Source organism: Sus scrofa, chromosome 7 (assembly GCF_000003025.6).
Source record: "Sus scrofa isolate TJ Tabasco breed Duroc chromosome 7, Sscrofa11.1, whole genome shotgun sequence".
Classification (NCBI taxonomy): domain Eukaryota; kingdom Metazoa; phylum Chordata; class Mammalia; order Artiodactyla; family Suidae; genus Sus; species Sus scrofa.
The window spans coordinates 38,237,107-38,260,738 of NC_010449.5; the positions used below are offsets into that span (position 1 = coordinate 38,237,107).

A 23,632-nucleotide genomic window follows, 5' to 3' on the forward strand; every position below is an offset into this window, starting at 1 on the left:
TACACCACAGCCACAGCAGTGCCCAGTCAGAGCCACAGCTGTGACCTCTATACCACAGCTCATAGCAATGCTGGATCCTTAACCCACTGAGAGAGGCCAGGGCTCGAACCCTCATCCTCATGGATACTAGTTGGGTTCTTAACCTGCTGAGCCACAATGGGAACTCCTCTTTTGTTTTTTATTTGTTAGCATTTGATGTCCTATCACTGCCTGTCTCATTTCCATCTCCTACTTGACCTACTTGCAAACAGTTCAACTGTCCCAAAGTTTGAGGGCTTAGAATGACGCCCAGTTTTCCCCAGCCTCCACATGGTGGCTCTGCCAACTCCTAACTCTGCTTCCACATCCCCCTGGCAGGCCCTGAAGATGCTGGCCGTTGCCAGCTCCTCGGAGATCCCCACTTTCGTTACCGGCCGAGATTCTATCCACCCTTTGTTTGACGCCCAGATGACCAGGGAGATCTTCGCCAGCATCGACTCAGCCACCCGCCCGGGCTCTGAGAGCCTGCTCCTCACTGTCCCTGCAGCAGTGATCCTGATGCTGAACACAGAGGGGTCAGGACCTCACTGTCCAAACTCCTGCTAAGTCCCATGCCCCACTGCTCCCCTGTCCCGGTCTTATGCATTGCGTGGAAATTCCACTCAAGTTGTTGCCTCTGGATGCAGCGCTTGTGGCCCTCTCCCACTGTGCTGTCATTTGAAGAGAGGTGTTGGGCTTGAGGGTAGAGAGATGCTGTGGAGATCAAAGACACCTGCCCTTCCTTCCTGGCACTGGGGGGAGTGACCTGAGGTTGAGAGTCAGGTGTCTGGCCTCAGGGGGACCCGTGACGCCCCTCCCTCCCCAGTTGCAGGGCTCCTCCCCTCCCTACTGGCTCCTGCTTCCATTGCGTTCAGGTGCTCAACTTCTTCCCGGGTCACCTCCCTGCTCCCAGGTGCTCCTCAGCAGTGAGAAACGGCCTGCTCCTGCTCAACCTGCTTTTGTGCAACCACTACACGCTGGGAGACCAGATCATAACCCGCGAGCTCAGAGACACCTTGTTTAGGCACTCGGGAATAGCGCCGGGGACAGAACCCATGCCCACCACGCGCACCATCCTCATGATGCTTCTCAATCGCTACTCGGAGCCGCCGGGCAGCCCCGAGCACGCAGGTACCGGGGCTGGTTGTCCTAAGGAGTCGGCCCTGCCCCCGGCCAGGAGGGCTGAGGTTTATACCCGGGTACCTTGCTAGAAAGACACTGTGAACGCCCAGGAAATGAGTGAGGGTTTTGGTGCTCAGGTAAGGTCTTTGGCAGGGCTTCCTGACCAAGGGGTGAGAGGGACTGGAGACTGGCTATAAGGAAATGCCTTCTCATAGGAGGGCCCCATCCGTCCGGGCTGGGTTCGGTCCACTCTTACTGGACACGGGAGGGTGGGTTGAAACCACTTCTAGAGAGGCCTTCTTTAGGGGGATGGTAATGTACAGAAAGTTTGTAACTAGAATGTGGACTGTTGACGCCCCGGGAAAGAGACCCTTTGTATTCAACAAACAAGTGAAACCCGGAAGGCTGGGGGAAGGTGGAAATTGGCACCATGTGTCTTTCAGTCTGTGCTCTGAAGCCACCACACGAGTAGTGCAGGGCTGTGACCATAATATGAGTCGTGGGATAACATAGCTCATCACATTTAATAATAAAACATAGTTCGTTGCATGACTGTGGGAGATTAAAACTGTGATGTATTTAACTTGACAGCGTTTGCCATACTAGACTTTTCTGTCTGTGTAGCTAGGTATGTGTTTGGGGCCAGAAAAGAAAATCCCCCCAGTTGCGCAGATGCCACAGACGTCCTCGCAAAGGGAGGAGAATGGGGGGTGGTTTTCCGCATCTGCCCGTTTCTCAGTTTGGATGACTCTCCATATATATTCTTCCTCCCATGTGTCTGCGCAGCCTCACTGGAGTCCCCTGGTGCCCGGGGCCAGGATGGGTCCCCTGAGCTGCTGATCCGGTCCCTGGTGGGGGGCCCATCTGCAGAGCTCCTCCTGGACTTGGAGCGTGTGCTGTGCCGCGAGGGGGGCCCCGGGGGCGCCGTGAGGCCCCTTCTCAAGCGCCTCCAGCAGGAGAGCCAGCCCTTCCTCCTATTTCTGCGGACTCTGGATGCTCCTGGGCCCAACAAAACTCTGCTGCTGACGGCGCTGAGGTGAGGGGCCCGCTCAGGGCCCCGGTGCATGGGGGGCAAGGGCAGCAGGCAGACTGCAGGACCTCACTTGTTTCCCGCCCTCACCAGGGTCATGACCCGGCTGCTGGATCACCCGGAGGCAGTGGTCCTCCCCTGGCATGAGGTCTTGGAGCCCTGCCTCAACTGTCTGAGTGGCCCTAGCAGTGACTCTGAGGTACTGACGTCCTGGCAAGGGTGGGGGAGGGCAAGGCAGCGTCTGGGCACCAGCTACCTTGTGAGGCTCTGGAGGGCACTGCACAGCCTTCTGGGTGGGGCCGGACGCTGGGAGGGGTGTGTGGGAAGAAGGCCAACGTCATCTAAGAGTCTCCAGACTCTTCTGACTGTACCTGAATTTTGGATTGAGGGTTTAGGAGAAGCACACTGTCCTTACTCTCTGCCCTCGGGATTTGTGCCTTGTGGGGCGAGGCTCAGGGACCAAGGTTGGGTCTTGAGATAGCTTGGCCCTGACAGGAAGAAGCCAGGGAAGCTGTGCCCAAGCATGCCCCCTGCCAGCTCACTCGGGAGTCCCGACTCCCCAGTACTCTGTGCCAGCCTGTCTCTGGTACTCTGCTTTCAAGTTCTTTGAATCTCGGCCCCACATCCCCATTTCTAACCACCTCCGCCCTCCCGCCCCACCGCCCCAGCCTGTATGTGGCCCGCCTTTGTCTCCTTACGTTAATCTCTGCGGCCAGATCGTTCAGGAGCTGCTCTGCTTCCTGTACCGCCTGGCCTCGATGCACAAGGACTATGCCGTGGTGCTCTGCTGCCTGGGAGCCAAAGAGGCCCTCGCCAAAGTCCTGGACAAGCACTCGGCTGAGCTGCTGCTGGCCTGCGAGCTCCGGGACCTGGTGACAGAGTGTGAGAAACATGCCCAGTTGTACAGCAACCTCACCTCCAGCATCCTGGCTGGCTGCATTCAGGTGAGGAGGCTCAGGGCTCAGAGCTGAGGGAGAAGTACGCCCGGAGCCGGGGAAGGGCTTCCATGTGTGGCCTGTTGCTGTCCCTGTTTGGCACCAGTGGTGGCACATCTAGGGCGCTTGTTCCCCAACCTTACCCTGCGTGGTTCTGTTCTGCCACATTTGGGGAGGAAAGGGGTTGAGTGCTCTGTCGCCCCTGGATTCCTTCTCCGTGTGTGTTTCCATGTCGCTGCCCCGCCTGCACCCCTTCTCTCCGACTCCCTGCTGCAGATGGTGCTGGGCCAGATTGAAGACCACAGACGCACCCACCGCCCCATCAACATCCCCTTCTTTGACGTGTTCCTCAGGCACCTCTGCCAAGGTTCGTGCCCCCATTGCCCTCTTCTGCTACCACCGCAGCCTCTCCTCTCGCCTCCCTTCCTGCTCCCCAGACCTTTCCTTTTCCTCTCTCAACTAACCAGGCTTCCCGCTGGCCCGTAGGCTCCAGTGTGGAGGTGAAGGAGGACAAGTGCTGGGAGAAGGTGGAGGTGTCCTCCAACCCGCACCGGGCAGGCAAGCTGACCGACCGAAACCCCAAGACCTACTGGGAATCCAACGGCAGCACTGGCTCCCACCACATCACCTTGCATATGCACCGCGGTGTTCTTGTTAGGTGGGAGTGCGCCGTGTTCACGTGTGTGTGTGTGTGTGTGCGCGCGCGTGCGTGTGCCCGATGCCCACTCTGGGGCCTTCTGCTCTGACCCCATACACACAGCCTGCCTCAGCCCCTCCAAATGGCTGTAAGCAGAGGAGGTCCCATCGTCCAGGCTGGGTTCACTCCACTCTCATTGGACACGGGAGGGTGGGTCGAAGCCACTTCTAGAGAGGCTTTTCTCCTTTCTTCCTTTCTTTCTTTTTTTTTTTTTTTTTGGCTTTTTGCCTTTTCTAGGGCCACTCCCACAGCATATGGAGGTTCCCAGGCTAGGGGTCCAATGGGAGCTGTAGCCGCCAGCCTCTGCCAGAGCCACAGCAATGCGGGTTTCGAGTCTCGTCTGCGACCTACACCACAGCTCACGGCAATGCCAGATCCTTAACCCACTGAGCAAGGCCAGGGGTTGAACCCGAAACCTCCTGGTTCCTAGTCAGATTCATTAGCCACTGAGCCAGGATGGGAACTCCTAGAGAGGCTTTCTTTAGGGGAGTGGTCACGAACAGAAATTTTGTAACCAGAATGTGAAATATTGACGTCCTGCGGAAGAGACCTGTTAAGTTTAACAGGCAAGTGAAACCCGGAAGGCTGGGGGGAGATGGAAATTGGCACCATGTGTCTTTCAGTCTGTGCTCTGAAGCTACCACACGAGTAGTGCAGGGCTGTGACCATAATATGAGTTGTGGGATAACATAGCTCATCACATTTAATAGTAAAACATAGTTCGTTGCATGACTGTGAGAGATTAAAACTGTGATGTATTTAACCTGACAGCGTTTGCCATACTAGACTTTTCTGTCCATGTAGCTTCTGGAAGGGGGGCCGGCTGAGGGGTCAGGGGAGGCTTCTGGAAGGGGGTCTGACTGAGAGGGGAGGCTTCTGGAAGGGGGGCTGGCTGAGGGGTCAGGGGAGGCTTCTGGAAGGGGGCTGGCTGAGGGGTCAGGGGAGGCTTCTGGAAGGGGGGCTGGCTGAGAGGGGAGGCTTCTGGAAGGAGGGCCAGCTGAGGGGTCAGGGGAGGCTTCTGGAAGGGGGTCTGACTGAGAGTTCAGGGGAGGCTTCTGGAACAGAGGCTGTGACTGGGTTAAGGTTAGAGTAGAAACTAGATAAAGAGAGGGCAGAGGGACAGCACATGCACAAGATGGAAGCAAGAAACAGTGAGGTACTGGGAAAAAGGTTAAGTAATTGGGTTTGACTGTAATGAAGGGTGTGTGGAGGGAAGTGGCAGGAGATGGAGCCAGAAATGTAGGCAGAGCTGGTTACAAAGAGTTTTGGGAGCTGACAGTTTGAGCTTTGTTTGTTTGTTTTTGCCATGCCTATGCTGTGCCATAAGTTGCCTGGCCAGGGATCCAACCCGAGCCACAGCATCGTGATGATGCCAAATCCTTAACCGCTAGGCCACCAGGGAACTCCAAATTTGAGCTTTATTCTGAAAGTTAGGGAACCACTGAAGGATTTGAACAGGAGAAGAGACAAATGTCGATTTTTTAATCTAGAGGACTCTGGCAATTATGCAAGTTTGGGTTTCAGGCCAGGAGAGAATTGGAGGTTTATTCAGTGACGAATGTTGGGCCAGGCAGAGGGAGGAGAATGGGTAGCGAGAAGGCCAGGGACTGGGAGGTCTGAAGAGGTGGCGTCTGCAGGCCATTGACTGGTCGAGGGAAGCCCCGGGGGAGGAGGCGCAGCGCCTTGAGTGCTGGTGGAGCCGTTTCCTTTCCCAGGAGGGGAAATAGGAAGAGGAGCAGGTCCCTGTGGACGGACGTCCGTGCCTGCGGGCGTGTTGAGTCGAGGCACCTGTGGGCCTGGCGTGGAAATGTCTGCTGGACACGGGCAGGAGAGCTCAGGAGAGCTGTCTGGGGTAGAGATGTGGGTTTGGAGTCACAAGGGCGTTAATATTCGGCTGAAACCATGGGTGTAAACGGAGTCACCGTGGGGGAGGATAAGGGGAGCAGAGGGCCTGTGAACACTGCCGCTCAGGCAGGGGCAGGGTCTGAGGAGGAAGCGCTGGGCTGAAGTTGTTTTGAACCAAGACCAGCGCCCTGGTTGTGACCGATTCTTTTTTCCTCTCCCAGGCAGCTGACTCTGCTGGTGGCCAGTGAAGACTCAAGTTACATGCCAGCCAGGGTGGTGGTGTTTGGGGGTGACAGCGCCAGTTGCATCAGCACGGAGCTCAACACGGTGGGGGACCCTGTGCCCCCCTTCACCTTATCCTCCATCCTTCTGTTGGCCCTGGGGCTTTATCAGAAGGACCGAGTCCCCGGGGAGCTCCCCAGTCCCTTCCTTCCGTGCAGGCATCGCCTTATGAGCAGTGAGAGTGGAAATAGGGCAGTGGAGCAGCGAAGACCCAGGGGTGCGGGGCGGGAGGAGTGAAGGGCACGCACCGTCACAGACTTGGTCGCCATCCACAGTCCTTCCAGCTCCGCCTTTGGAAGTGACAGCTCTCCCCCTTCCCTGCTGCCAGGTCAACGTGATGCCCTCTGCCAGCCGGGTGGTCCTCCTGGAGAACCTGAACCGCTTCTGGCCTGTCATCCAGATCCGCATAAAGCGCTGCCAACAGGTGGGGCCAGGGGAGAGGCTGGGGGCTGGGGACCAGGAGGAAGCAGAGGGTCTCCAGAGCGACTGGGTTCTCTGGCATTCGAGGGCCAGGCTCCGGCCGGGTTCTTCCTCGGTTGGCTTGTGGATGGCCCAGGAGCCTGCTGAGTTCCAGAAACATGGGATTGTCTTCGGGAACCTGAGGGTACGAGGCGTGTGCATGTTGCAGGGTGGCATCGACACCCGGGTTCGGGGCGTGGAGGTCCTGGGCCCCAAGCCCACTTTCTGGCCGCTATTCCGAGAGCAGCTGTGTCGCCGGACGTGTCTCTTCTACACAATTCGGGCGCAAGCCTGGAGCCGGGACATTGCAGAGGACCGCAGGCGTCTCCTCCAGCTCTGTCCCAGGTGGGCTGAGGACAGGACACTGCCCAGGAGATTGCGCTTCCGGGGGGCGGGGGTCCGAGAGGTAAAGCAGCTGGACCGGGAAAGAGCGCGGGTGAGAAGTGTGTGCTGACAGGGGACCGAGCGCACGTTGACAGCACCCGAGTGGTGGCCTCAGGAGAGTCCTCAGTCACTTGACCAGACATGCTTTGTTCCTAGACTGAACAGGGTTTTGCGGCATGAGCAGAACTTTGCCGATCGCTTCCTCCCTGACGACGAGGCCGCCCAAGCCCTGGGCAAGAGCTGCTGGGAGGCCCTGGTCAGCCCCCTGGTGCAGAACGTCACCTCCCCTGGTAACCGCCCCGCCTCCGGACCCACTAACCCGCTCCTTGTGATTATTCAGGGGTGACCTGAGCTAATGCTCTTGGTTCTCTTGGTTCCTGTCTTTATCCCTGAAGGCCTGTCACCTCAGTGTTCCTCTCCTTCTGCCCCAGGGACTGCTCCCTGAGACTCTGGTATTTGAACTCCCCCTCCAGTCCCCATCCTCAGCCCTTTCCCCTGGCCCCAGACTCCAGCCGAAGCAAACCTTGGTGAGGGGGGGACCAGGGCCCTCCTGCCCCCAAAGCCTTTCTGTACAGTCGCTCCTTCTCTATCCTCCTCCTGGGCCGTTCGGTTCGGTCCCCATCGCCCGTGGAGACCTGTCCCTGAGGGGTCTTCTTGTAGATGCAGAAGGTGTGAGCTCCCTGGGGTGGCTGCTGGATCAGTACTTAGAACAGAGGGAGAGCTCGCGGAACCCCCTGAGTCGAGCAGCATCCTTTGCCTCTCGCGTCCGTCGCCTTTGCCACTTGCTAGTGCACGTGGAGCCTCCGCCTGGGCCTTCTCCCGAGCCGTCCACTCGGCCCCGTGAGTCCCAGTCCTGGCCGGTTGAGCTAAGAATCTGGGTGGTCACGGGATCTGGCTCCTCTCTCTCCTGCATTGTATTCTTCCTTACGCTTTGTGGTGGGGCTTCCCGGGGGTCAGGACCCCGGGACTCCCCGGGGGCTGAGACAAAACCCCTTCCTTTGCCCTCGGTCTCCGCAGTCAGCAGGAACAGTAAGGGTCGGGACCGGAGCCCCGGGCCTTCACCAGTTCTTCCGAGCAGCAGCCTGAGGAACATCACCCAGTGCTGGCTGAGTGTGGTGCAGGAGCAGGTGGGTGGTGGCGGCAGAGATCGGGGTGAGCGGGGGCAGCCAGGCTGCCCCTTTGATGTGGTTTCCCCTTTCTCTCAGGTCAGCAGGTTCCTGGCTGCAGCCTGGAGGGCCCCTGACTTCGTGCCCCGATACTGTGACCTCTACGAGCGCTTGCAGAGAGCGGGCTCGGAGCTCTTTGGGCCCCGGGCGGCCTTCACCCTGGCCTTGCGCAGCGGCTTCTCTGGCGCCTTGCTGCAGCAGTCCTTCCTCACGGCTGCTCACGTGAGTGCTGGGGCCACCCACCCCCTGGGCCCTTCCTGCTCTGCCCTTCCGCCCCCACCTACCCCCAGCCTCCCGCTTCACTCCTCTCCACGGTTCACCGTTGCCTTTTCCATCTCCCCCAGATGAGCGAGCAGTTTGCCAGGCACATTGACCAGCAGATCCAGGGTGGGCTGATCGGCGGAGCCCCTGGAGTGGAAATGCTGGGGCGGCTTCAGCGGCACCTGGAGCCCATCATGGTCCTCTCTGGCCTGGAGCTGGCCACGACCTTTGAGCATTTCTACCAGTGAGTGTGGGTGTGGCGAGGCAGGCGTGGGAGGCCTGGAGTCTGGAGAGGGGGAGGAGTTGAGTCTTAGAGGGAAGGCGAGGGAGGAGCAGTGGGGAGGAGAGGGTAAGATGCAGAGATGCTCACGGTGCTGGTGGGAAGGGCGAGGTGAGTGGCCCAGGCAGGCTACAGCAAAGGGACCTACATTCTGGAGGGGGAGGCCGTGCCATGCCGAACGCCCGCACTGAGGCTTGGCCTGGGCTCTGCGCGCCGTAGGCACTACATGGCGGACCGTCTCCTGAGCCTGGGCTCGAGCTGGCTGGAGGGGGCCGTGCTGGAGCAGATTGGCCTCTGTTTCCCCAACCGCCTCCCCCAGCAGATGCTGCGGAGCCTGAGCACCTCGGAGGAGCTGCAGCGCCAGTTCCACCTCTTCCAGCTTCAGCAGCTGGACAAGCTGCTCTTGGAGCAGGAGGATGAGGGGGAACAGGGCCTGGAAGAGGAGGAGGTAAGAGCGAGGGAAAGAGTGGGAGAACAGGCGAGCAGGAGAAAACTGGACCAAGAAGGGAGCCCAAGAGCCCTTGAAATCCTTCTGTCTCTCAGGACCAAGAGGAGGAAAAGGAGGCTGAGAAAGAACTATTTATCGAAGATCCGAGTCCAACAGTTTCTATAATGGTCCTGTCACCACGCTGCTGGCCGGTCTCCCCACTCTGCTACCTGTACCATCCCAGAAAGTGCCTTCCCACAGAATTCTGTGATGCCCTTGACCGCTTCTCCAATTTCTACAGCCAGAGTGAGGAAATAGGGACAGGCACTTGGAGATTGGGGTGAGGTTTGGGGTGGCATCTCAGAGAGGAAGAGGAGAGGACCTTTGGACAGGAATGTGTAGATAGGAAGAAAAATGGTCTCTAGAGAGTACTGTCTCCTAGGAAAGAGTGGAAGGGTGTAGGTCAGGTCAGCGTTAATTTCTCTGCTCTCATTTTTTTCCACTTTATATGCATTTATCCTATTTTTTGTTTGTTTTCTAACTTCAAGTTGCATGCTTACTTTTCAGTTCTTTCAGACATCTTTTCAAATAAAAGTATTTAAGGCTATTCATTTCCCTCTCAACATTGCTTTAGCTGCATTCTCTAAGTTTTGTGTTTTTAGATTTTTTTTTCCTTGAGGTATAGTATTCAGTAAAATGTACAAATCTTAAATATGGCTTAATGAATTTTCTATCCATGTGCCATCCTGTAACTACCCCCAGATCAAGGTGCAGAATACTTCCAGCACCCCAGAAAGCTTTCTCCTTCATGTCCCCTTTCTAGTCAGTATTTTCTTCCAAGAGAAATTATTTTTTTTCCTTTATCACCATAGATTTTTGCCTGTAATCGAGCATCATGTAAATGGAATCACAGAGTGTGTATTCTTCTGTGTCTGATCTCTTTCACTCAACATGATGTCTGTGGGAGTTATCCAGGCTGTCAGTTGTATCATCACTTTGTTCTTTTGCGTTGCTGAATCATATTCCACTGCATGAATATATTTACTTTTTCTGCTGTTGCTGGACATTTGGGATATTGCATAAGTGTATTGTTTTGTTCTAAGAATTTTCTATTTTTAACTTTGCCATACTCTTTTGTAATTTCCATTGTTATTTCTCTGATTTTTTTTTAGTTTTTTGGAAGTATATTTCTTTCTTTCTGTCTGTCTGTCTATCTATCTATCTATCTATCTATCTATCTATCTATCTATCTTATCTATCTATCTATCTATCTATCATCTATCTTTTTAGGGCTGTACCCACAGCATATGGAGCTTCCCAGGCTAGGGGTTGAATCAGGGTCTAATTGGAGCTGAAACTGTCAGCCTACACCATAGCCACAGCAACCCCAGATCTGAGCCGAGTCCGTGATCTACACTACAGCTCACGACAACACTGGATCCTTAACCCACTGATTGAACCCAGGGATTGAACCTGCATCTTCATGGATGCTAGTCAGATTTGTTTCCGCTGAGCCATGATGGGAACTGCCATGATGGGAACTGCCTGAAGTATATTTTTAAATTTCCAAACTTTTTTTTTTTTTTTTTTTTTTAAATTCAGTCTCTTTAGGGCCGCACCTATGGCATATGGATGTTCCTAGGCTGGGGGTGGAATTGGAGTTGCAGCTGCTGGCCTATACCACAGCCACAGCAACACAGGATCCGAGCCGTGTCTCGAACGTACACCTCAGCTTTGGTGATGCCAGATCCTTAGCCCACTGATTGAGGCCAGGGATCGAATCCTTATCCTCATAGATCCTGGTTGGGTTTGTTACTGCTGAGCCATGACGGAGACTCCCCCAGTTTTGTTTGTTTATTTTTGCTTAGTTATCTTTTTTGGTTTAGATTTTAACCTTCATTTCATTGTGGCCAAAGAACATGATTTCTGTGATTCTGAATCTTTGCAGTGCATTGAGACTTCCTTTGTGGTCTAGGAGATGGTCAGATTGTATAAGTGTTCTGTGTGTGATTAAGAAGAATGTGTATTCTTCAGCTGCTGGATATAGGATTCTATATATTCCACTAAATTGACCTTGATCATTGTGGTGTTCAGATCTGTAACCTTACTCATTTGTGTCTGCCTGATCTATTACTCAGAGAGGTGTGCCAAAACCTACCATTATAACAGTGAATTTTTAAACCTCTAATCTTGTCAGTTTTGCTTTTTTATTTTTTGACTACGTTATCAGATACAAGTTTAAAGTCATTTAACAGTGCTATTCAATAGCACTTTCTCCAGTGATAGCAAAGTTCTTTACTGTTGACAGCCGTCATGTCTGCTGAGTGCTTGAAATGTAACTAGGGTAACTGAGGAGCTCAGTATTTAATTTTATGTATTTTAACCAGTTTAAAGTTAAATAGCTAAATACGGCTGGTGGCTGCCATAATGGCCTATGCAAGTTTAAAATCTTTGTGGTCAGTTAAGCCTTACCATTATGAAATACCGTCTTTCTTTCTAGTAAAGTTTTTTTTCTCCTAAAGTCTATTTTTATCTGGTATTAATAGTATATGGGCTTTCTTTACCTTTTTTGGGGGGAGGGTGTGCCCAAGGCATACAGAAGTTCCCAGGCCAGGGATTGAACCTGAGCCATAGCAGTGACCTGAGCCACCGAGTCCTTAGCTGCTAGGCCACCAGGGAACTCCCTTACCTTTTTTTTTTTTTATTGATCATTCTGTTAGGTCTCTTATTGTGGTAAAACATGAATAGCATAAAATTTGCCATGTCAACCATTTTAAGTGTAAAATTCAGTTATCCTTTTAGTTAAAAATGTTTTTATTTGGAAATAATTTCAAATTTACAGAAAAATTATAATAATACAGAGAATACTTATATACTCTTTATCCAAGTTTACCTTTTATTAAATTTTGCTCCATTTGCTTTTATCATTTGCTTTTTGTATACATATACATATGTATATGTGTGGATGTATGTGTGTTTGTATACTTTTTTTTCCTGAACCATTGCATATATGCTTGCCCTCGGGCTCTAAATACTTTAATATAAATTTCCTAAGAATAAAGTATTCTCTTATAAAACCATAGTACATTTATTACTTAAAAAAATTTGACATTCAGGAGTTCCCATCATGGTGTACCGGAAATGAATCCAACTAGGAACCATGAGGTTGCGGGTCCGATCCCTGGCCTTGCGCAGTGGGTTGAGGATCTGGCGTTGCCGTGAGTTGTGGTGTAGGTCGCAGACGCGGCTCAGACCTGGGGTTGCTGTGTCTCTGGCGTAGGCCAGCAGCTACATCTCCCATTAGACCCCTAGCCTGGGAACGTCCATATGCTGCAGTTGCAGCCCTAAAAAGACAAAAGACATACACACAGAAAAATTCACATTCATATAATCCTTTTAAATGTACTTTCCATATTCAAATTTTGTCAATTAACTCCATAATTTTTTTTTTTAAGTTAGGATAGGATCCAGTCCAGCAGCACCTGTTATGTTTAGTTGTCCTGTCTTTCCTTTAGTCTGGAACAATTCCTTGACCTTTCTTTTGTCTTTTATGACATTGACATTTTGGGAGAATATGGTCCTTTAACATTTCCCAAGTAGTTCCTCATTTTAAGTTTGTACATCTCCTCATGATTAGACTGAATTTATGCCGTCCTTGCTGAAATACTAAGTGATACTGCACGTTTCTCAAGAGTATTACATCTGGAAGCCAATGATAATGATTACTATCTGCCCCTCATTTGTGATGTTAATTTTGAAATGGTTAGGTTATTTGATTTCTCCACTGTATAGTTAGTATTTTTTCCCTTGCTACTATTAATAAGCAATCTATTGGCAATATATTTAATTAATTAATTTATTTTTGTCTTTTTGCCATTTCTAGGGCCGCTCCCTTGGCATATGGAGTTTCCCAGGCTAGGGGTCTAATCGGAGCTGTAGCCACCGGCCTTCGCCAGAGCCACAGCAACGCGAGATCCGAGCGGCATCTTCGACCTGCACCACAGCTCATGGCAACGCCGGATCTTTAACCCACTGAGCAAGGCCAGGGATCGACCCTGCAACCTCATGGTTCCTAGTCGGATTCATTAACCACAGCTTGGCAATATATTTTAAAACATGCCACTATTTTACTCTCATCAGAATTTCTCCACTTTTAACTTTGCTGTACTCTTATATTTTAGGCATTTTTTTTTTCTTTGCTTTTTTTAGGGCTATACCTGTGGCATATGGAAGTTGCCAGGGTTGAATCAGAGCTACAGTCTGCAGCTGCCAGCCTACACTACAGCCACAGCAACTCGGGATCTGAGCCACTCTGTGACCTATACCACAGCTCCTGGCAGAGGGGCAGATAGTAATCATATGCTTCCAGATGTAATACTCTGAGAGCTGTGCAATATCACTTAGTATTCTAGCCAGGAATGCATAAATTCAATCTAACCATGAGGAAATGTGCAAACCTAACAGCAAAGCCAGATCTGAGCAGTGTCTGTGACCACAGCTCATGGCGACGCTGGATCCTTGATCCACCGAGCAAGGCCAGGTATCGAACCCACATCCTCATGGATACTAGTCGGGTTCCTAAGCCACTGAGCCACAGTGGGAACTCCAGGCATGTGTCTTGTAAACACCTAGAATTTGTGTTTTTATTTTTACCTTTTGTCTTTTTAGGGCTGCACCCGCAGCACGTGGAGGTTCCCACGCTAGGAGTCTAATTGGAGCTGTTGCTGCTGGCCCTACACCACAGCCACAGCAAAGCCAGATCCGAGCCGCATCTGTGACCTATACCACAGCTCTCAGCAACACCAGATCTTTAACCCACTGAGCGAGGCCAGGGATCAAACTCACAATTTCGTGGTTCCGCTGCACGATGACAGGAACTCCTAGAATTTGTTTTTTAATCAATCTAATAATTCCCCTCTGACTGCTGCTTTTTTTTTGTTTGTTTGTTTTGGCCACCCTGCAGCTTATAGAGTTCCTGTGCCAGGGATCAGACCAGAGCCACTGTTGTGACCTATGCTGCAGTTGCAGCAATGCCAGATCCTATAACACTAAATTTATTACTTTAAAAAATGCTGGGTGGGGGATTGAACCTGTGTCCTGGTGCTGCAGACCCTCCACTAGTCCTCTTGAGTCACAGCAGGAACTCCACACTCCCCTTTTTAAAAAACCATTGTTTTAAACTGAAAGTTAATGTAGAGTATTGTGGTAATATTCCATTGTATATATATACCACATCTTTATCCATTCATCTGTTGATGGACACTTAGGTTGTTTTCTTGTCTTGGCCATCGTGAATAGTGTTGCTATGAATGTAGGGTGCATGTGTCTTTTCAAATTATAGTTCTGTCTGAATATATGCACAGCAGTGTGCTTATATAGACAATCTTAGCTCTAACTTCCATCTTCTTTGTTACAAGTTCAGTATTTATTTTTTATTTATGTTTTTGCTTTTTAGGGCCACACCTGTGACATATGGAGGTTCCCAGGCTAGGGGTCTAATCGGAGCTACAGCTGCTGGCCTACAGCCACATCAATGCCAGATCTGAACCTCGTCTGCGACCTATACCACAGCTCATGGCAGTGCCAGATCCTTAACCCACTGAGTGAGGCCAGGGATTGAACCTGCAACCTTGTTCAACCTTGTTACTAGTCGGATTCCTTTCCTCTGTGTCACAATGGGAACTCCCTGTTCAGTATTTTAGAATTATCTTTTATTATCTCCCAACTAGTTGTTATTATCTTATTTAGTTTGGATTTGCCATCATTGCTTTAATAACCGTTCCTTTTGTATTTTAATCCTTCTTTCTGAGTTCAATTTTATTCCTAAAGTACATATGTTAGAAGTTTCTTCATAGATGGACTATTGTTGGAAAACTTTTATCAGTTTTTATTTCAGAAATGGATTATTCTCACCCTCATTTAAAAAGTTTTCTTATGAAAATAAATTTAGACACACAAAAGTAGACAGATAAACTCCAATATACCTACGTATATTAGTTAATGGCCAGTCTTGCCTCATCTGTCCCCACCCACTTTCCCCAGCCCTCAAGTTGAAAAGGTAAGGACTTTTTTTTTTAAGTAAGGGCGCTAAAATTGTCAAACTTACAGAAGTTAATAACTGTTCTTAATATTGTCAGATACAGAGTCAGTATTCATAGTTCCCTAATTGCCTTGAGCTTTTAAAGTTAGGGTTTTTTTGCCTCAAGTTTCCAGACAAAGCCCACTCATTGCATTTGATGAGTTCTCTCTCCTCTTCCCATCCGTTTGCAGAGGAAATGAGGTGGTTTGCCAAATAGAGCTGTGCATATAGCTTTGTCCACAGGCTGGACTTGGCTGATTGCATCTGCGTGGTGTCCTCTAGCCCGGTCCTCTGTCTCCTTTTTTCCTGAAGACGGATATTTAGATGTAGGAACTCACTGAGATTCAGGGTTGGTTTCTCCTGCAGGAACACTCCGTAGGTGGTATCCCGTACTTCCACCAGGGGGCTCTCTGTCTCTGTGATGTTCAGGGGGATCTGTGGATTTCAGTATTTGTGAAATCTATACATGATGCATAGTTTCCCATCAGCTCTTCACTAGGCACATCCATGAGTGAGGTATTTTTGTCACTCCTTCTCCATGTGTCAGCTGGAACACCTTCTCTATAAAGGACAACTTCCTCTTCTCAACTTTTTAACTTTTTAGGGCCACCCCTGCAGCATATGGAACTTCCCTGGCTAAGGGTCAAATCAGAGCTACAGCTGCGGGTCTACACCACAGCCACAGCGATGCCAGATCCGAGCCGCATCTGCGACCTACAGCATAGCTCATGGCAACACCGGATCCTTAACCTACTGAGCGAGGCCAGGGATGGAACCTGCATCCTCGTGGATCCTAGTTGGGATCGTTAACCGCGGAGCCATGAAGGGAACTCCCCTCTCCTCAACCTTTTAATTATGCTGAAGTACTGTTAATTCAAAAATGGCTTGATTCTTTTCTCCTCCCCCTTATTTTTAATCGTTGGTTCTCTAGCTTCCTCAAAAGATGACCAGTGAGTTTGTTTTTAGTATTTCATCATGAACCCATGGCTGTTAAAATATTTTATGTGTTTCAGTCCATCACAGGCATTATTTTCTTGAGAATGTGGTCCCACCTTTGGCCAGAGAGCACCTTTTAGGCTGGTCCTTTTTGATGCCATCTCCCTTTGCATCCTTATTTCTAGTCTGAGCAAATGTCCCAGGCTCGCAGGAGGAGGAGACTCAGCCAAGTGGGTCTTAAATAAAATGTCATCTCCCCGGGAGCCAAACCCAGCTCTCCCCTCTGGTGTTTCTTCTGTGGAGCCTTCTGGGCTCGGCACAGGGTGGGCTCCTGGGTCCGTGTGCAGACACAGGAGGCTGAGCGCTGAATGCTGGCCGAGGCATGTCTGTGTCTGTGAATGTGGGGCCCTGCTCCCTGCAGAGAGTAGCAAAGCTTGGTGTGTGGCACCCCCGCCTCACCCCTGGCTCCTTGTGTCCCTACTCTGCCTCCACCTATTTTCTTCCACACTTTCCCAGGTCAGAACCATCCCGTCCTGGATGTGGGGCCACATCGGCGACTGCAGTGGACGTGGCTGGGCCGGGCTGAGCTGCAGTTTGGGGACCAGACGCTGCATGTGTCCACTGTACAGATGTGGCTGCTATTGAATTTCAATCAGACAGAGGTGCCTCAGCTCCTCCCACTGTCTCCTCCCCCTTGTCTGTCTCTGTTCCTCCTTCCATCAGCCCTCTTACTTCCTTTTCCCGGGACTGTCTACTCCTCACTGGCCCTGTTTCTCCTGACCAGGAGGTGTCGGTAGAGGCCTTGCTGAAGAAGTCTGACCTCAGCCCAGAGCTGCTGCTCCAGGCACTTCTGCCCCTCACCACGGACAGCGGCCCTTTGACCCTGCAGGAGGCTCAGGATTTTCCTCACGGGGGTAGGTCCCAGGGGGGTGGGGCTCTCTAGGTGGGGGCAGTGAGGGAATGAACGGGGTCCCCTTCGCCCCCACCCATCTGGCCCTTCCCCTCCTTGGACCCTGACCGGGAGTGGGTTCCAGGTGTGGTGCAGCTCCGTGAGCCTGGGCTCCAGGCCCAGGGGGAGCCCCTGTGGCTGCTCCCGGCCCAGATGTACCTGAATGTGGAGAAGGATGAGGGCCGGACCCTGGAGCAGAAGAGGAACCTCCTGAGCTGTCTTCTTGTCCGTATCCTCAAAGCCCACGGGGAAAAGGGCCTCCACATTGACCAGCTGGTTTGCCTGGTAGGCAGAGGGGGGCTGTGATGGAAGGGGAGGGGGTGTCATGCTTGGGGTTGGGGGCTGGAACCGGCGGTCGTCACCGGGACGGTAAATGCTCTCAGTACGATGGTTTCCGTCTGGGTTTTCTATTCCTGAAGGTAGAGACCCAACATGAGTACTGACCGGGTGCCAGGCCCTGTTCTAAGAGTTTACACAATGAAGTCATTTAATCTGCATAAAATCCTATGAAATAGTGGCATTATTATTATCATCTTCATTATTATCCCTATTTGACAGATAAGAAAAATGAGCTGTGAGAGAGTTGGTAACTAATCCGTGGTCACACAGCTAGTCAGTGGCAGAGCCGGGCCTTGAACTGAGGCAGGGCTGTTTCCTCTCCTCCCGGGCAGGTGCTGGAGGCCTGGCGCAAGGGTCCCAATCCCCCTGGCAGCCTGGGCCGCGCTGTGGCCGGCGGCGTGGCCTGTAGCAGCTCGGATGTTCTCTCCTGCATCCTGCACCTCCTGGGCCAGGGCTACGTGGAGCGGCGGGATGACCGGCCCCAGGTCCTGATGTATGCCGCTCCAGAGCCTGCGGGGCCCTGCCGGGGTCAGGCAGAGGTCCCCTTCTCTGGCAGCCAGACCTGCGTGGAGAGCTCCAAGCCTAGGTAGCCACCCCTAGCCCTGTCCCCCTGCTGCAGGGCTCCCCAGGACAGACGGCACTGCAGTGACCCGGGAGGGCTCGCACACCAAAGCCAGGCTCCCAGTGGAAAAACACTTCATTTCTTTCTCTAGCCCCGTTTTCCCTTTCCCTGCTATTGCCCCCACTTTGCTGGTCCTCATCCCTGCCCCTCAATGCCATCACCCCTTTCTTTGCTTCTTTCCTCATCAGGGGCCTTGCTGTCCCCATCTTCCTAAAGCCAGCCCTCAGACAAGGGACTCAGTCACAGAAGCTCCTTTCTGGGTGTCGTTCATTCTGGGCAAAATGGAAATACTATGCAGCTTGTACTGAGTGTGACAGTGCACTCTGCTCAGTCTGACATCCAGACTCGAGTTACCAAGAAGTCAGGTCTGTGGAGGAGTTGGCCATAGGGTGCCCCCAGGTTGCTGCCTCCCTAGTGCTTTCTCCGTCAGTTCCTGTTCACCAGTTGTTAAGACTCTATTTTTATGCCTGCTGTTTGCACTGTGTGTAAAGTGAGCTCTCTAGAGTAATCTCTCTCAAACGTCCACGTTCACACACGTTTCAAATTCAGTAGTGCTCCCTGTGACATGTCTGCTGATGGTCCACTGACCACACTTTGAGGAGTAAGGCTTTTGGCTGTTTCTCAGCAGGCGTGCTGGTGGCATTATGGTGGGACCGACCGCAGGATTGTCCCATACATCGCAGGTCACTAGCATCCTGACCTGGGCCCATTTGGTGCCTGTGGTACCCCTAGTCACTGTGACAGCCACCCCAACCCCCACCCCCACGAGTGCTTCCACGGAGGCTGTGCTCTGATGGGTTGGTGGATGGTTGTCCTGAGGCTGACTGAGCAAGTGCGGGCGGGGGTGCACAAGTGGGGACCAGGGGCCAGGGTGGGGCTCGGCTAGCAGGTGGATAAGCAGGGCAGGCAGACTGACCCTAACCCTCTGTCCCAAGCCCGGAAGCTGTGGCTGCCTTGGCATCCCTACAGCTGCCTGCAGGCCGCACCATGAGCCCCCAGGAGGTGGAAGGGCTGATGGAGCAGACCGTGCGGCAGGTGCAGGAGACGCTGAACCTGGACCCCGATGTGGCTCAGCACCTTCTGGCTCATTCCCACTGGGGTGCCGAACAGCTGCTGCAGAACTACAGCGACAACCCGGAGCCGCTGCTGCTGGCGGCTGGGCTGTGCGTCCCCCAGGCCCAGCCCGCCCCCGCACGCCCCGACCACTGCCCTGTCTGCGTCAGCCCCCTGGAGCCTGAGGACGACTTGCCGGCCCTCTGCTGCAGGCACTACTGCTGTAAGGTAAGGCCCTGCCAGCTGCCCTCCCGCCCTTGGCTCTCCCCGTGACACAGTTCCCTGGGGACCTCTGGGCTCCAGCCCCAGCACTGCCATTTCCCATCCTAGGTGATGTTGGATGAGTCACTCAGTCCTTCTTAAAAACTGGTTTTGTTATTGGTTAGTGATACCACCTGACTTGACTCTGAAGGGTGGTTGTTAGGATCTGGCGGTGTGTGTCAGTTGTTCTCAAACTTTGCTGTATATTCCAAACTCTGGGAGCTTTAAAAAATCCTGATGCTCTGGGAGTTCCCTAATAGCCCAGCAAGTTAAGGACCTGACATCATTACGGCTGTGGCTTCAGTTTGATTCCTGGCTGGGGAACTTCGGTATGCCTCAGGTGTGGCCAAAAGAAAAAGTCCAGCCTGCCTGTCGTAGCTCAGCAGGTTAAGAACCAGAGATGGTCTCCATGAGGATGCAGGTTCAATCCCTGACCTTGCTCAGTGGGTTAAGGATCTGGCATTGCCACAAGCTATGGCATAGGTGGCAGATGTGGCTGGGATCTGGCATGGCTGTAGCTGTGGTGTAGGCCAGCAGCTGCAACTCTCATTTGACCACTAGCCTGGGAACCTTCATAAGCCATGGGTGCAGCCCTAAAAAAAACCCAAAACCCTGCTGCTCAAGCTGTCACCTACACAGTTTTCTCTTTTGCCACATCTGTAGCTTGTGGAGTTCCTGGCCCAGGGATTGAACTCAAGCCACAGCAGCGACCCAAGGGATTCTTAACTTGCTGTGCCTCAAGGGAACTCCATGCCTCAGACCAATTAAATCAGAATCTCTGGACATGAAACTCGGGCATCTGGAGTTTTAAAAACTCCTCAGGTGATTCCAGTGTTCAGCCAAATTTGAGAAGTACAGCTGGCTGGCTGGCTGGACAATACACATACAGAATATGCATAGTGGCACTTTATAAACGAGATGTGTCATCCACCTGGGGAATGCCTGGTCATCGCCATTCAAGGCTATTTATTCCAGAACACCACTTCTTCTATCATACATGCCATCATTTAATATAAAAATAAAAAGGAATGGTTTAAACCAGAGAATAGCACAAAAGCAGAGGGAGGTCTGAGAAGCTGAGGCAGAGGCGGCTGCACTGGGGTGTGAGTGGCGCTCAGAGGCAGGAGGCCATGTGCCCAGTGCCTCGTCTTCCTGCCTTACAGCTCGGAAGCGGTGCCAAGCCCAAGCCCAACCCCATCCGCTTAGCAGGACGCGTGCCCCGTTGCCCCGAATCCTAGCCGCCTCTCCCAGCAGTGCGCCCCAGTGGTGGGTGACCTGGCCCGTGGGCGTTTGCATGCGCGTGTGCCTGTACTTCTGTCTGCTTCCCTTCCCTCTGCTCGGCTTCAGGTTACTCTTCTCACATAGTTTGCCTTTGCTCCCTTTTTCCAGGTTCTTAATTTTTTCCAAGTTCACATTCTTGGGCAGCTAATCCTTGCCATGGGCTTACTGTGAGGGAGGGGGAAGCCCAGCACGAAGTGACCTGAGAGCTAGTGACAGCCGCAGCAGCAAACGTGCATGGGGACGCCCTCTGGGCCACTGTGCTGTTTTTACATGCATCACGCTGCTTAATTCCCATAACAGGTCTGTGCGGTGGGTCCTTTAACTTCCCTGCTTCACAGACGGCAGCGGGAGGCCCTCAGAGGAGAGGCCGTTTGGTCAGGAGTCAGAATTTGGCAGTTTTACCCCAGAGCTCTCCCTCTGCTCTTACAAGTGCAGGGAAGAAAATACGAGGTGCCCGAGGTTAGGAGTGGGGTGAGGGGTTTGGTTCCTCAGGGACTTTGGACCTGGAAGGCCAGTGTCAGGAGGTGACGTCTGGGAGTTAGAGTGTGGCAGACAGAGGGGGACGGTAAGTGCAAAGAAGCTGAGCTGGAGGCTAGAGCCTGGGGAAGTGGTGGGACAGTGGAAGGGGAGGCGGGTAGGGGCCTTTCCCGGAAGCCCTGGGGTTTAAGCCAGGCTGTGATGTGATCTGATTCCCATTTTTGAAAAGATCACTTTGGGTAGAGAAAAGGCTTGGGTGGAACAAGAGTGGACATGGGGATACCAGTTCGGAGACTGTTGCACAAAGAGGCAAAAGGTGGTGCGGTTGGGCCTGGGGACGGCAAAGGGGGGAGATGACTTGGAGGACAGTTCCTGGTGTTTGACCCGAGCGAGGCGTGTTAGCTCGCGCTGAGCTGAGGGAGGTGTGAGGGCTGTGGTGGAGGCGAGCTTTTGAGGGGAAGTTGAGTCCGTTTGGCCAAGTTCAGTGGGAGCTGCTCTGTTGGACCCGTGTGTAGGACTGGCAGGGGGCGAGTAGACTTTGGAATCTGGAGTTAAATGGCATCACCCAGGGAGAGAGGGCCAGCCCCAGGGCACCAAGCGTGGGGCACCTGCACCCTGTAGAGAGGAAGCCACAGGGAGCTGGAAAATGGGACAGGGAAGATCAGGCTGATGGAATAAGTCACAGCTGAGCGGCACCAGTGGCCGTGCAGGAGCCATCAGACGGGCAGTCCTGGGGTCTGGAGCAGCTGGAGGCAGCTTCCCAGGGTGAGGCTGGAGTGGCAGAGGGAAGGAGCAGGCATTGGGGCCGGGCGGCGGGGATAGTAAGCTCAGGGCACGCCCGAAGCCCAGGGGCTCCTTGGGGGAGTGGAGCAGGCTCCAAACTGAGCCATTGGCCGTGGTCCCACAGGGCAGTGCTCCCACTCCAGGCTGTGAGGGGCCCGGGCTTGCCCGTGTGCCTGCAAGCGTGGGTGCCTGAAGCTGGAGGAAATTCCCTTGCATAATGTCCAAATGCAAGAATCTTGCATTCAACTAATTTATCTGGGCTTGTTTCACTGTGAGGAAGGGTTCTGAGTGAATATAATCCAGTAACTTGCTTCCTACTCACCTGGACTGAGCACCCTCCTGGGGTTTAGAGGCATCATTCTGGGAAGCTCTGTCCTGGGCAGTGCGCTCTTGTTGACAGAGGCTCTTGTTGGCGGAGGCTTTTAGGGGCTCAGGTGCTGTACTGTGTAGACGGCACTGGGAGGCAAGACAGGCTCCAGCAGCAGTCTAGGGGCCCGGTTTAGGGTGGGGCAGTGACAGGGCATTGAGAAAAGGATTCGAGGGCTCTAGCACTGGTGACTGGGGGCTTGATTAGGACTTTTGATTGCAGCGGGGGAAGCTGAGTCTGGGGAGGCGGGAGCAGGAGGTGAGGCCCCAGCCGCGGTGCAGTCCCCGGCCTCCTTCCTCTCTGACCTTCTCTCTCTCTCCAGGTCCTTCTTAGACCCCGAGTCCTCTCTCTTTTTGCTGATGCTCTCTACGGTTCCCTTCACATCCACCCCAACCATAGCTACAACAGTTCATTACTGGCGCCCCCACATCCTCGAGCTGAGCAGTAATTTGGGTTCATCTCAGGAAAACCCATGGGAGCTGGAAAGGCGAGGGTCAGCTTTGAGGTTGATGCTTCTAGAAGCAGGCTTGTTCCCCATGCTGCTGGGGAACAGAGCCAGGTCAGTCACGCTCAGGCTGCCCCTGAGCGGCCGCTGCCGTGTCTCTCCCAGTCTTGCTGGAACGAGTACCTGACGACTCGAATTGAGCAGAACCTTGTGCTGCACTGCACCTGCCCCATCGCCGACTGCCCTGCCCAGCCCACGGGAGCCTTCATCCGTTCCATCGTCTCCTCGCCCGAAGTCATCTCCAAGGTAGCCCCTCCTTGGGGGGCTCGAGCACACAGACGCCAGGAGCAGCTGATGCCAGGGTGCGGGGGGGCCTGGAGGTGTGAGACCCCGAGAGCGAGGCCCTCACCGGGTGGCTCCTGTGTCTCCCCAGTACGAGAAAGCCCTCCTGCGTGGCTACGTGGAGAGCTGCTCCAACCTGACGTGGTGCACCAACCCCCAGGGCTGCGACCGCATCCTGTGCCGCCAGGGCCTGGGCTGTGGAACCACTTGCTCCAAGTGTGGCTGGGCCTCCTGCTTCAACTGCAGCTTCCCTGAGGTGGTGCCCACTCCTCCCCGCCACACCCGCTTGGCCCCATCCCCACCCCCAACCCCCACGCAGGGGCTCGGCTGCATCCTCACTGCCCCTCCCACCCCAGGCCCACTACCCTGCCAGCTGTGGCCACATGTCTCAGTGGGTGGATGACGGCGGCTACTACGATGGCATGAGTGTAGAGGCCCAGAGCAAGCATCTGGCCAAGCTCATCTCCAAGCGCTGTCCCAGCTGCCAGGCTCCCATTGAGAAGAACGAGGGGTGTCTGCAGTAAGAAGGGGGTACTGTGGGCACCGGAGAGGTGGGAGGTGGGTGTGGTGGGGGGAGGCTTACCAGAGAGCTCAGCAATCGAGGGCCATCATGCAGTCACCCTCTGGAACCATTCCTGGATCTGAGTGTCCTTCCCCCCCTTTTCAGTCTTCGCTCTGGGCGGCACTGCCGAAGCCAGGGCTGGGCAGGAGGGACCAGTAAGGTTGAGACTGTGAGGACAGGGGAGGGGCTGGGGTGTCTGAGTGGGAATGCCAGGCCCTTGGCATTCCTGG

The 23,632-nt window shown here is 53.3% G+C and overlaps 1 protein-coding gene across 14 annotated transcripts in view; it reads left to right on the forward strand.

Annotated features, from left to right (window-relative positions):
* CUL9 (cullin 9) overlaps nt 1-23,632 on the forward strand; it is a 39,407-nt gene that overhangs the window by 13,084 nt on the left and 2,691 nt on the right. For 8 of the 14 annotated variants that reach the window (XR_002345738.1, XR_002345739.1, XR_002345737.1 and 5 more), the window contains 24 exons: nt 358-554; nt 932-1,149; nt 1,927-2,176; nt 2,264-2,369; nt 2,887-3,114; nt 3,382-3,472; nt 3,592-3,763; nt 5,869-5,974; nt 6,258-6,353; nt 6,558-6,733; nt 6,929-7,062; nt 7,433-7,612; nt 7,790-8,160; nt 8,283-8,443; nt 8,699-8,927; nt 9,023-9,212; nt 16,438-16,583; nt 16,706-16,835; nt 16,956-17,155; nt 17,542-17,795; nt 18,767-19,112; nt 22,664-22,804; nt 22,932-23,096; nt 23,197-23,360. Coding sequence is in view for 7 of the 14 variants with exons in the window: in XM_021098736.1 (XP_020954395.1) it covers nt 358-554; nt 932-1,149; nt 1,927-2,176; nt 2,264-2,369; nt 2,887-3,114; nt 3,382-3,472; nt 3,592-3,763; nt 5,869-5,974; nt 6,258-6,353; nt 6,558-6,733; nt 6,929-7,062; nt 7,433-7,612; nt 7,790-8,160; nt 8,283-8,443; nt 8,699-8,927; nt 9,023-9,212; nt 16,438-16,583; nt 16,706-16,835; nt 16,956-17,155; nt 17,542-17,795; nt 18,767-19,112; nt 22,664-22,804; nt 22,932-23,096; nt 23,197-23,360 (4,451 nt within the window). In the remaining 7 variants the exon portion in view is untranslated. Of the gene's footprint in view, nt 1-357; nt 555-931; nt 1,150-1,926; nt 2,177-2,263; nt 2,370-2,886; nt 3,115-3,381; nt 3,473-3,591; nt 3,764-5,868; nt 5,975-6,257; nt 6,354-6,557; nt 6,734-6,928; nt 7,063-7,432; nt 7,613-7,789; nt 8,161-8,282; nt 8,444-8,698; nt 8,928-9,022; nt 9,213-16,437; nt 16,584-16,705; nt 16,836-16,955; nt 17,156-17,541; nt 17,796-18,766; nt 19,113-22,663; nt 22,805-22,931; nt 23,097-23,196; nt 23,372-23,632 lie in introns of all 14 variants that reach the window. The other 6 variants (XR_002345735.1, XM_013977952.2, XM_021098741.1 and 3 more) reach the window with 2 other exon arrangements.